Source organism: Eubalaena glacialis, chromosome 14 (assembly GCF_028564815.1).
Source record: "Eubalaena glacialis isolate mEubGla1 chromosome 14, mEubGla1.1.hap2.+ XY, whole genome shotgun sequence".
Taxonomy (NCBI): domain Eukaryota; kingdom Metazoa; phylum Chordata; class Mammalia; order Artiodactyla; family Balaenidae; genus Eubalaena; species Eubalaena glacialis.
This window is the reverse complement of record NC_083729.1, coordinates 85562088-85574849: the sequence shown is the minus strand read 5'-3', so window position 1 is coordinate 85574849 and position 12762 is coordinate 85562088. Positions and strand designations below refer to the sequence as shown.

General features: G+C 35.6%; 1 protein-coding gene across 1 annotated transcript in view; it reads right to left on the bottom strand.

Annotated features, from left to right (window-relative positions):
• VWA3B (von Willebrand factor A domain containing 3B) overlaps window positions 1-10557 on the bottom strand; it is a 208738-nt gene extending 198181 nt beyond the window's left edge. Inside the window, exon 1 of the mRNA XM_061211052.1 lies at window positions 10343-10557. Coding sequence (XP_061067035.1) covers window positions 10343-10538 — 196 coding nt within the window. The 5' untranslated portion in view covers window positions 10539-10557. The remainder of the gene's footprint in view (window positions 1-10342) is intronic.
• Between the last annotated feature and the right edge of the window lie 2205 nt (window positions 10558-12762).

Here is a 12762-nt window from a genome sequence, read left to right as displayed (position 1 = left end):
GAGAGGGCTATTTTCTGAGAATTGAAGAAGATGAACCTATATAAGGCTCCATAGCTGTATTGCCAATTAAAATTAAGGCATTGTGAATTCCCCATCCAATAATGGTGAAGTAGATTTTATTGGCTAACTCTCACACAGAAAAAAATTATAAGCCCTGGACAAAATATTAAAATAGCTACTTGAAGGCACTAGAGAGCAATCAAGAACAGGCAGAAACTGGAGTAGCATTAATCCTTGAAGAAAGGAAATTGGTGAGATTTGCATTTATTTAATAAGGGAGGCAGAGTTTGGAGTCTGAGTCCAACCAAGTTAACTGCTTGCTAGAATAAGAATCAGTTCTCCACCCATCAACTGGTAAGTGGATAAACAAACTGTGGAATATCCATACAATTCATCTCCTGATTTTATTTGGCCATAAAATGAATAAAGTTCTGGTACATGCTACAACATGGATGAATCTGAAAAACATCACATTAAGTGAAAGATGTCAGGGACTTCCCTGGTGGTGCAGTGGTTAAGAATCCCCCTGCCAATGCAGGGGACACGGGTTCGAGCCCTGGTCCGGGAAGATCCCCCATGCCGCAGAGCAACTAAGCCCGTGCGCCACAACGACTGAGCCTGCAAGCCACAACTACTGAGCCCGTGTGCCACAATTACTGAAGCCCACGCACCTAGAGCCCGTGCTCTGCAACAAGAGAAGCCACCGTAATGAGAAGACCGTGCACCGCAATGAAGAGTAGCCCCCACTTGCCACAACTAGAGAAAGCCCACGTGCAGCAACGAAGATCCAACTCAGCCAAAAATTAATTAATTAATTAATTAATTATTTTTAAAAAAGTGAAAGATGTCAGTCACAAAACACCACATATTATATGACTCCATTTATATAAAATGTCCAGAACAAGAAAATCTATAGAGACAGAAAGTAGACTGCTTTGGGCTGGGGCGTGATGGGCAGGGTGCATAGCTAAGAAGTACACGGTTTCTTTCTGCAGTGATGAAAATGTTCTAAAGTTGACTGTGATGATGGTTGCACATATCTGTAAATATTGAATTGCGCACTTTAAATGGGTGAATTGCCATGATGAAGAGTGGCCCCTGCTCACCGCAGCTAGAGAAAGCCCTCGCACAGAAACAAAGACCCAACACAGCCAAAAATAAATAAAATTAAAAATAAAATAAAATAAAATTACCTGTCAGTTAAAATAAATAAATAAATAAATAAATGGGTGAATCATATAGTATGTGAATTACATCTCAATAAAGCTGTTATTTTTTAAAAAGCAGATATGAGAATCTAGCTGTTTTCTATTGGGACAAATATTAAAGGGATTTGCAAAAATGTAAAACAGTGCCACGCTTCTCACTACCATTTTTATTTTAAAAAACATATTTTTCTTAAAAATGTTATGTTAACATATAATGGGTTTGTTACTTTTAAATGAATTAATAAATATTTTTAAGGGTTTTAGTTTTAACTTCCAATATGATAAATATCAACAGATGTAAAATGCATAAATTCTTGTAAGAGATTAAAAATGAGGACATGATATGAAAGTGTATAAAGGAGATGTAATGAACTGAATAAAAAAACATTAGGGTAAAAACATTTACATACTAATATAGGTAATCAATTCTAATGACAGTGGATTTCTCATCAGAAATCACAGAGGCCAGAAGGAAGTGGCACAATGTCTTTTAAGTGCTAAAAGAAAAGAACTGTCAACCCCAAATCTTATATCTGGTGAAATTATTCTTCAGGAATGAAGGAGAAATAACGATATTGTCAGACAAAGAAAAAAAAATGTTGCCAGCAGAGCTATTCTTACAGAATAAATAAAGGAAGTTCTATAAACAGGAAGGAGATGATAAAAGAAACTTGAAACATCAGGAAGGAAGAACACAGTAAGCATAAATATGGGTAAATAAAACAGACTTTCTCTTCTTGAATTTTCTAAGTTGCTTGATGGTTGAATCAAAAAGTATAGTACAGGGGCTTCCCTGGTGGCGCAGTGGTTGAGAATCTGCCTGCCAATGCAGGGGACGCGGGTTCGTGCCCTGGTCTGGGAGGATCCCACATGCCGTGGAGCAACTGGGCCCGTGAGCCGCAATTACTGAGCCTGCGCGTCTGGAGCCTGTGCTCCGTAACAAGAGAGGCCGCGATAGTGAGAGGCCCGCGCACTGCGATGAAGAGTGGCCCCCGCTTGCCGCAACTGGAGAAAGCCCTCGCACGGAGACGAAGACCCAACACAGCCATAAATAAATAAAATTTTTAAAAAGAGAACTATACTTAAAAAAAAAAAAAAAGTATAGTACAGCCTAATGTGATTCTCAATGTATGAAGAAAAATAATAAAGCATATTATAAATGAGGAGATTAAAGGGACATAAAGGGAAATAGTTACCATTCTTCATTCAAACTGATAAAATGCTGACACCAGTAGACTTTGATAAGTTACATATTTATAATGTAATACCTAGCACAACCACTAAAAGAGCTGTGTGAAGAGATACACTCAAAATATACTATAGATAAATTTTTTTTTAATTCTGAAAAATGTTTAAGTAACCCAGAGATAGGCAAGAAAAAGAAATAAATGGAAAACAGAGGAAAGAAACAGAAAACAAAAAATAAAATGTCAGACAAACTCTAACATATAAATAATTACATTAAATATAATTGGTCTAGATACAACAATTAAAAGAGATTGGCAAAGAGGATTTAAAAACTGACCCAATAATAAGGTGTCTATAAAAACTTGCTTCAAATGTAATGATATGTAAGTTAAAAGTAAAAGGACAAAAAAGATAAGTCATGTAAATATTAAAAAAAAGAAAGCAGGATTGACCATATTAATGTAAAAAAAGTAAACTACAGAGCAAAGAATATTACTAAGGATAGAGGAGGACATTATATAATTATAAAAGTGTCAATCCACCAGGAAGACTTTGCAATTCTAAATGTACATGCACCAAACAATAGAGCTGCAAATATGTAAAGTAAAAACTGATAGAACTGAAAGTAGAAACAGACAAATCCACAATTATAGTTGGAGATTTCAATATCACTCCTGTCAACAATTGATAGAATAACTAAACAGAAAATCAGCAAGAATACTCAACAACACCATCATAAACAGGATCTAATTGGCATTTATTTTAAAAAATACTCCATACAACAACAGAAGAATACACATACAAGTACCACAGAATATATACCAAGGTAAACCATATCCAGGGCTAGAAAACAAACCTCAAAAAATTTAAAAGAATTGAAACTGAGTATGTTCTCTGTCCACAATGGAAACAAACTAGAAATCAATAACAAAAAGATAAGAAAAATCTCCAAACTCTTGGAAACTAAATAACATGCTTCTAAAAAAAAAAAATCCTTGAACCAAAGAAGTCTCAACAGAAATAAAAAATACTTTCTTAACTGAAATGATATACAATGAAATGAATTGATAATGAAATGAAATGATAATACAACATATGAAAATTTGAGGGACACAGCTCAAGCAGTCTCAAGAGAGAAATTTATAGCACTAAATCCTGACATAAGAAGAGCTGAAAAGTCCCAGATCAATAATCTAAAGCTCCCACCTGAAGAAACTAGAAAAAGAAGAGCAAAATAAAATCCAAAGCATGCAGAAGGAAATAATAAAGATCAAGGTAGAAATCAATGAAATTAAACAAAGAAAAATAGAGAAAATCAATTAAATTAAAAACTGGTATTTTAATAAGATCAATAAAATTGACAAACCCCTAGCAAGACTGACAAAGATAAAAAAAGAGAAGACATGAATTACTGATACCAGGAATGAAACAGGGACTATCACTTAAAACCCTACAGACATCAAAAGAATAATGGAATATTACAAACAACTCTGCGCACATAAATTAAACAACTTAGATGAAATGAATCAATTCCTCAAAAAACACAAACTACCACAACTCACTCAATACAAAATAGATCATTTGAATGGTCTTATACCTTATTAAGGAAAGAAATTTGTAATTTAAAAACTTCTAGAAAAAGAAATCCCCAGGCTTGGATAGGTTCTCTGGATAATTCTACTGAACACAGAAAGAATTAAATTCTATACAATATTTTCCAGAAAATAGAAGATAAGGGAACATTTCCCAACTCATTTTATGAAGCCAGAATTACCCTGATACCAAAACCTGACAAAGGCAGTATAAAAAAAGAGAAACTACAGACCAATATCCTTCATGAATACAGATGCAAAACTCCTTAACACAAAATTAGCAAGTAGAATTCAGCAATATATAGTATAAAAAGAATTATACAACATTATGGAGTCATGTTTATTCCAGGATACAAGGCTGGTTCAATATTCAAAAATCAATACAATCAACCAAATTAACAGGCTAGGGAAGAAAAATCACATGAACCTTTCAACTGACACAGAAAAAGCATTTGACAAAACCTAACACCCATTCATGATAAAAACTCTCAGAAAACTAGAAATATAAGGGAACTTCCTTAACTTGATTTTTTTTTTTTAATCTACTGAAAGACCTAACATCATACGTAATGGTTAAAGACTGAAAGCTTTCTCCTAAGATCTGAAATGAGGTAAGGATGTCTACTCTTACCACTTCTATTCAAGATAATACTGCAAGTTCTAGCCATCACGACAAGACAAGGAAATAAAAGGCATACAGATCAGAAAGGAAGAATAAAAACTTTCCCTATTTGGAGGTGACATGATGGTCTACCTAGAAATCCCAAGGAATCAACAACAACCAAAGAAAACCTCGTAGAACTAATATGCAAGTTCAATAAGGTCACTGGATAGAAGACCAACATTAAAAAATCAACCATATTTCTACATACTAGCAATGAACATGTGGAAACCAAAATTAAAAATACAGTTTCATTTATAATTGCTCAGAAAAATGAAATACACAGTAAATCTAACAAAACATGTCCAATACTTGTACATTGAAAATTACAAGACAGGTGATGAAGGAAATCAAAGATGTAAATAAATGAAGAGATACTCCATATTCATGGACTGAAAGACTCAACATAGTAAAGATGCCAATTCTCCTTAAATAGATATACTGGTTTAACGTAATTCCTATCAAAATCCCAGTAATATTTTTGTAGACAGACATGGTTATTCTAATTTATATGGAAAGGCAAAGAAAATAGAGTAGTAGTTAAGACAATTGTGAAAAAGAATAAAGAGGGAGGAATCAGTCTACCCAATGTCAAGACATTATATAATTTTAGTAATCAAGAGTATGGGGTTTGGTGGAGAGACAGACATACAGATAAATAGAACAAAACAGAGGACCCAGAAATAGCCCCATATAAGTACAACCAGCTAATTTTTAACAAAGATAGAAAAGCAATTCAAAAGAGAAAGGATAGTCTCTTCAATAAAAGGTGCTGGAGAAATTGGATATCCATAGTCGAAAAAAATCAACCTTATACAAAAAATAAATTAATCACAGGCTAAATGTAGGGTGTAAAATCATAAAAGTTTCAGGAAGAAAAGGGGGGAGAAAAACTCTGAGACTTAGCAAGATCTATACAAGAAAAAAAATAAATTGGATCTCATCACCTGTGCACTGAGAAACTCTGTTAAAAGGATGAAAAAAGAAGTTACAGACTAGGAGAATATATCTGTGAAACACGTATGTGACAAAGGACTTCTGTCTAGAATACATAATGAACATTTAAGACACCAATCTAATTAGAAAACAATCAAAAGACATGAAGAAACATTTATTTTGCCAAAGATGATATATAGCAAATAAGCACATGAAAAGGTATTCAACAAAACTAGACATTAGGGAAATACAGATTGAAACCACGGTGAAATATCACTACACAACTGTTAAAACAGCTAAAATTTTTAAATGGTGACAATACCAAATGCTGATATGATGTGGAAAAACTGGATCCCTCATATATTACTGATGTGAATAGTACAACAACCCTGGAAAACAGTTTGGCAAGTTTCTTAACAAAACAAAATAAAAACAAAACATACACTTAACACACCACCTAGCAATTGCATTCCTGGGCATTTATCCCAGAGAAGTGAAAATTTATGTTCACATAAAAACCTGTAAACAATTATTCATAGCAGCTTTACTTGTAATATCCCCAAACTGGAAACAACCTAGATGTCTTTTAATGGGTGACTGGTTAAACAAACAGTGGTACATCCATACCATGGAATACTACTCTGTAATAAGAAGAAACAAACTATTGATACATGCAACAACTTGCATGAACCTCAAAGAAATAATGCCAAGTGAAAAAACTGCCAATCCCAAAAGGTCATGTACTATATGATTCCATATATATAAACAGTCTCTAATTATAGATGTGGAAATTATAGATTGGAAAACAATTATAGATGTGGAAAACAGACTGGTGGTTGCCAGGAGTTAAGGATTTTGGGAGATAGAGTATCTGTATGCCTATAAAGGGGTACCACAAGGGAGATCTTTGTGGTGATAAACAGTTCTGTGTCTTGATTGTGGTGGTGGTTACACAAAACTAAACAGGAAATAAAATTACATAGAATTAGTCACACACAGTGTATCAATGTCAAATTCCTGGATTTGGTATTATACTATGATTTTATAAGATGTAACCAGTGGGAGAATTGGATGAAGGGTATGTGGGATCTGTCTATATTATCTTTGCAACTTCCTGTGAATATATCGCTTCAGAATTTAAAAAATGTCAATCAATCACTCAATCATCCAAAAAAAGAGAAAAAAAATAAAGACAATATCAGATGAACAAAAACTGAGAAAAATCTGTCACCAGCAGACCAGCACTACAAGAAATGCTTAAAAAGAAATTCTTTAGGAAAAAACACCAGATGGAATTTCAAATCTTACAGGAAGGATGAATATTATAAACAGTAAATATGTGGATTTTAAGATGCTATTTTTTCCCACTCAATTTCTTTAAAAGACAAATGACTTTTTAAAGCAATAATTATAACACTGGATTGTGAGGTTTATGATATATGTAAAAATAAAATATATTAAAACAATAACACCAAGGACAGGTGTGGGGGATAAGTGGAGCTATACTGTTATAAGATTCTTACATTTTACATGAAGTAGTGCAAAGCTAACTTTTACCAGACCATGACAAGTTAAGGATATAATCACTAGAGCAACCACTGAAAATGCAATGCAAAAAGGTATACCTTGGGTTTCCCTGGTGGTGCAGTGGTTAAGAATCCGCCTGCCAATGCAGGGGACACGGGTTCGAGCCCGGTCCGGGAAGATCCCACAGGCCGCGGAGCAGTTAAGCCCGCGCGCCACAACTACTGAGCCTGCGCTGCGTTCTAGAGCCCATGAGCCACAACTACTGAGCCTGTGTGCCACAACTACTGAAGCCTGCGTGCCTAGAGCCAATGCTCCACAAGAGAAGCCACCGCAATGAGAAGCCCGCGCACCACAACGAAGACCCAACACAGCCAAAAAAAACAAAAAACAAAAAAACTTTATTTTAAAAAAAATGGTATACCTTAAAATCCTATTGCAATTCAAATGGAAAATAAAAATGGAATTAAATGAAATAACAAAAATATTCAATGTACCCAAAAGAGGGCAGGAAAGGAGAAACAGAGGGGAAAGAAAGTGATGGGACAAATGGAAAACAAACAGAGAAATGGTAAACCTAAATCTAACTAAGTCAATTACTACATTAAATGTAGAGACCCAAACTACAATTAAAAGACAGATTATGAGACTGGGTTAAAGGGGCACTCTTTAAAGACAGAGAGTACAGATAATTTGAAAGTGAAGAGTCTAAATATATATGCCATGTAAAAATGAAGCACAAGGAAGCTGTAGTGGCTATATTAATATTAGACAAAGTAAATGTCAAAACAAGGACTACCATGTGATATAAAGATGGACATTTCAAAATTATTAAAATTTGCCAATTCATCAGAGAGATATGAAAATCTTAAATGTGTATGCATTTAGAGCTTCAAACTACATGAACAAAACTGACAGAACTAAAGGGAGAAATGGACAAATCCACTAGAAAAAAAGAACACTGAAGACATAGAACATCTCTACAATACTATCAAGCATCTTGACCTAATTAACCTTTATAGATACCACCTAACAACTGCAGAATACACATTCTTTTCAAGCATGTATGAAATGTGCAGCAAGATACACGCTGGGCCATAAGTTAAATGTCAGTCAATTTCAAAGACTAATAGATGTTCTCTGACCTCAATAGAAGTGAATTAGAAATCCAACTACAAAAAAGATATCTTTAAAAGTCCTAACATATTTGGAAATTAAACGCATATCTTACAAAATATGAATCTAAAAAAAAAGATTATGAATCTAAGAAATCTAAGAATATGAATCTAAGAAAAAGAGGAAATAAATACTTTAAACTCAATAATAATGAAAACACCACGTGTCAAGATGTCTGTGATTCAGCCTAAGCAATGCTTAGGAGAATACTTATAATTTTAAATACCTATATGAGAAGAGAAGAAAGATTTAAAATCAATTATCTACGTTTCCACCTTACAATAGAAAAAGAAATGCAAGTTAAACTCAAAGTAAGTAGAAGGAAATAAGTAATAAAGATCAAAGCAGATATCAATGAAATAGAAAACGAGGGATAGAAAAAAAAATCAACAAACCCAAAATTTGATTCTTTGAAAACAGGTATGATATACCCCTAACAAGACTTATCAAGAAAAGTGAGAGAAAACACAAATTATCAATATCAAGAACGAAAGAGGGAACATCACTACTGATTCTACAGGTATTTAAAAAATGTTAAGGGAATATTTTGAACAATGTTTTGCCAATATATTAGAAAACATTCATGAAAGGGACAAATTTCTTGAAAAACACAACTTTCCAAAACTGACATGATGAAACAGAAAACCTGAATAGTTCTACGTCAATTACAGAAATTGAATTTCTTATGAAACTTTTCCTACAAACTCCAGGCTCAGATAAGTTTCACTGGTGAGTTCTATCAAACATTTAAAGTTGAAATAGTACTAATCATATACAAACACCACCAGAACATAGAGGAGAAGGGAATATTTCCAAATCATTTTATGAGGCCACATAATCCTGATGCCAAAACCTAACAAGGACATGAAAAGAAAATTATGGAGCAATAGCCTTCATGATCTTAAATGGAAAAATCCTTGACAAAATATAAAGAATTGCTATTTTGCTAATATTAATGACTGAATTATAATTATTTGAAACATGAGATAAAACTGCTTTCAGTTTGTTTCTTTATACAGGAATCCCACAGACCCTGACTCTGGCAGACTCCCCCACATCTAAAAGGTATTTAGATGGTACAGGGTCGGCTGTACTAGCCTTTGTGGAAGGATAAATAAGAAAGCACAAAAAAAAAAAAAAAAGAAAAGAAAGCACAGCTTGAGCCCTGAAGAGCAAGGCCTTGCCGTTAGGATGGGCCCCCAGATCAGTCTGTAACACCCACATCCCCTAGATCTTCCTTATTACCAGCATGGAACAAAGCTGTCAAGGGAACTGGTGAAAAATGTGAAAAACACAGTATTAATGGGTGCTCAAAAAATATGTTTAATTGATTAATTAATTGACAAATTCAGAATAAAATCCTAGTAATGAAAATTGCCCTGATTGAAGGAGTGTTCCCCTCAGGTGGGGTGTTACTGAAATGTGGGCCAGCACAGTCCCAATGGGTGGGCAATCACACACTGTAAGACACTCAGTATCCCTGGTCCCCAGGCCCTACATTTCAGTAGCGACTCAAGTCAACATGTCATTTAAAAAAAAAAACCCTCACACATTTCCATACTCCCTGTTGGAGGGCGGTACTCCTGGGAGTGGAAAACTAACATTCTAACCAAGACATTTAAGAAAATACTGAACCATTAACAGGCAGGTCACAACAGGAAAATAGCACGTTCTCCCTGAAACCACACACAGCTATTGTTCTAATCAATAGCCTCCAAAAGGGTTTGCATATGCCAGGGGGTGAGCAAGACATCTGCAGGGTACAAGGGGTATAACTCCTATTTATTTTTTATTTCATCTTTCAAAGAAGAAAGAATGAAATTAGGTATTATTAATATTTAATATGTGGATTGATGATTGTACATCTAAATAACATATTGATACATATATTGGGGGTCCGTGCACAAACCTTTTTTACCCATAAGGATGTGAGATCAAAATAAACTCAGAGACCTGTGCTTTTGAGGGAACTTCAGAACTGATGCGACCTCCTCAAAGGCTAAAGGGAGACGTGCTGGTTGGGTTTTCCAGCCAGTGTTGCTTTGTGAGTATTATACCTTCACAATGTGGAAATCCAATCTGTGACAAGATCTGTTTCAAGGTCAATCTGTTGCTCTTAAGCCCATGCAGTTGAAGCCATTCCTCAGAAGAGATGAGACTCTGCTTGGCCGAGTCTGTTCTGGTGTTGCTCATTCCCTCTTGCCGCCGCAGCTGCTGCTCAGAGATGGTGGAAGATGAGCCTGGGACCTCCATCTCTGAGCTAGGATCTAAGTCATAGGGACCTCCTGTAAGCGCAATTGTCAACATCAGACTTCCCGAAAACTCGGAAACAATCTAACATCAACCAAGGATTGGTTTAATATAAATTACAGTGCAACCATTCAGTGGAATTCTATCAGGTAAAAATTATAATACAAACTGTATATTTGTTGGCACAGAAGATATCTACGTGTATGGCTAAAAGGTATCCATAAAACTCAATATCTACAGGCGTATACCCACAGACACTCAGAAAAACATCTAGAAAGATATATGCCAATTTTTACAGTAGTTTTCTCTGTGTGGTGGAAGCATGTGTAGTCTTCGCCTTTTCTATATATTGTTTAAACTTTTACACTACTTAAACATTTCTAAAACAAGATTTGCTTTTATAATCAGAAAAATACAAAACTCTTCCATTTTGGAAAATAAACATTCGCTCCTGAACCTTCATGACACATCAGTATGCCAGTTATAATCACACCTGACCTCTCTCTTCCAAAGAGGATAAAGAGGATAAAACGCTGAAAGGAAACAAACCTTTTCTCAGGTGGAGTGGCTAACTGGGAGCTAGGGACACGGGGGGAACCAGACAGAAGCTCAGCCCTGATAGAATACAGGGGCTCACCGTCCCATGTTTCATTCTCTGGGACTTCACTCGAAAGTTGTACTTAAACGTTCTGACTCATGTAGCCAGCTGTTCTGGGACCAACCAGACTCAATGCAATATACAACACACTGAACTGATCCAGACCTGCCTAAACATAGCTGGTGTACACACAGGGAAGGAAGAGCCTGACTGTAATGTAATCTTAACCCACTCATTGCAACTTCAGGCAGGGCCTGATGACTTGGAGAAAGAGTAGAAACCTCTGCTTCCTTCTGTATCTAGAATGTGCAATGCATATAAATGTGTTTCCCTGGAATGTAACATTTTTCAACAATGGAAAAACTCGCTTTTCCCATTTCTAAAACTCTAACCCTATTTTCTGAAAGTATCAGTGTTATGACATGCAAATTCAGCCAAACAGAAATCAATCGGACCCACGCTGGGGAGGTTTTGTGAAAAGAAGTTAGAAGTATTATTATTAGCAAACATTTATTTAACTTTATATATGTTCTGTGTAGTATATACTTTTCCTTAAAATAACCTTATGAAGTAGGTAGTACTATTATTCCCATCTTACAGATGAGGAAACCAAGACAGAGTGCTTAACTAACTTGCCCGGTTCTCACAGCCCGTGGGGGGTGTAGCTGAGATTCTAACCCGCTCCAGAGTCTACGTTCTGTGAACTTTACAGTAATAAAACCAACTGCAGCAACTTCCATTTGGTGGCCAGGAACTGAGCTTTTTAAAGACACTACCCACAAATTCTTCATCATGGTATCCGTTACCCACTGCTATCACCCCACTTACCTTTGAGGAATTGGAAGCTTCAAGAATTTAAAGAACTTGTTCAGCACCCATAGCCAGTAAAGCAGAAGCAGACGTCAAAGCCATTTCTTAACCACTCTGCCATGGTGATAAGTGACCTCCAGCCTGGTCCTACGGTACAAGCTTATGGATTGCTTCCAGTAAGACTGCTGTCCATCAGGGCTCCTGGGTCCTCACTGAAGACAGAGCACTAACCTTTATTATCAGAGCTCAGGTTCAGTAAGCTTCCTGGCTTATCATTTTCAAGTTTTTAAAGATAATGATTTCTATTTGAAGGTTTATGTGAATATGTATTGCCCATATATGTTGAATTCCAAAGGTACACAAACTCATGCTAGTGGTGAAGATCTTTCTACAAGGGCTCAATTTGATGGGAATGTTACAAGAGTATCTGGAGAGCATCGTGTAGGAGTGGGAAGATTTAGAATGAGAACTCTGTGTAGGTCCATTCTGCCATTGTAGGCAAGCGATTCCTCCTTTCTACATTGGTAATACACCCTAACTCCCAGGTCCACTGCAAGGAACAAATGTGGCAATACATGAGTTACGTGTGGGTGAGCACTTGATGTATTGGAAAGAACTATGTACAAATAAATTCCTTAAAAGTCATTACCCTTTATACTACTGCATGTTTGTGAGCTAATACATGGATGTTTTTAAGCTTAAAAAAAAAAAAAAAAAAGTCATTACCCTTTAGTACTTTGTTTCATATACCCACTTTTTCTCCAAGCCTCTTTTTACCCACCATGTCCCCAGAGCTATGAAGTTTGGGCTCCTCCTCCT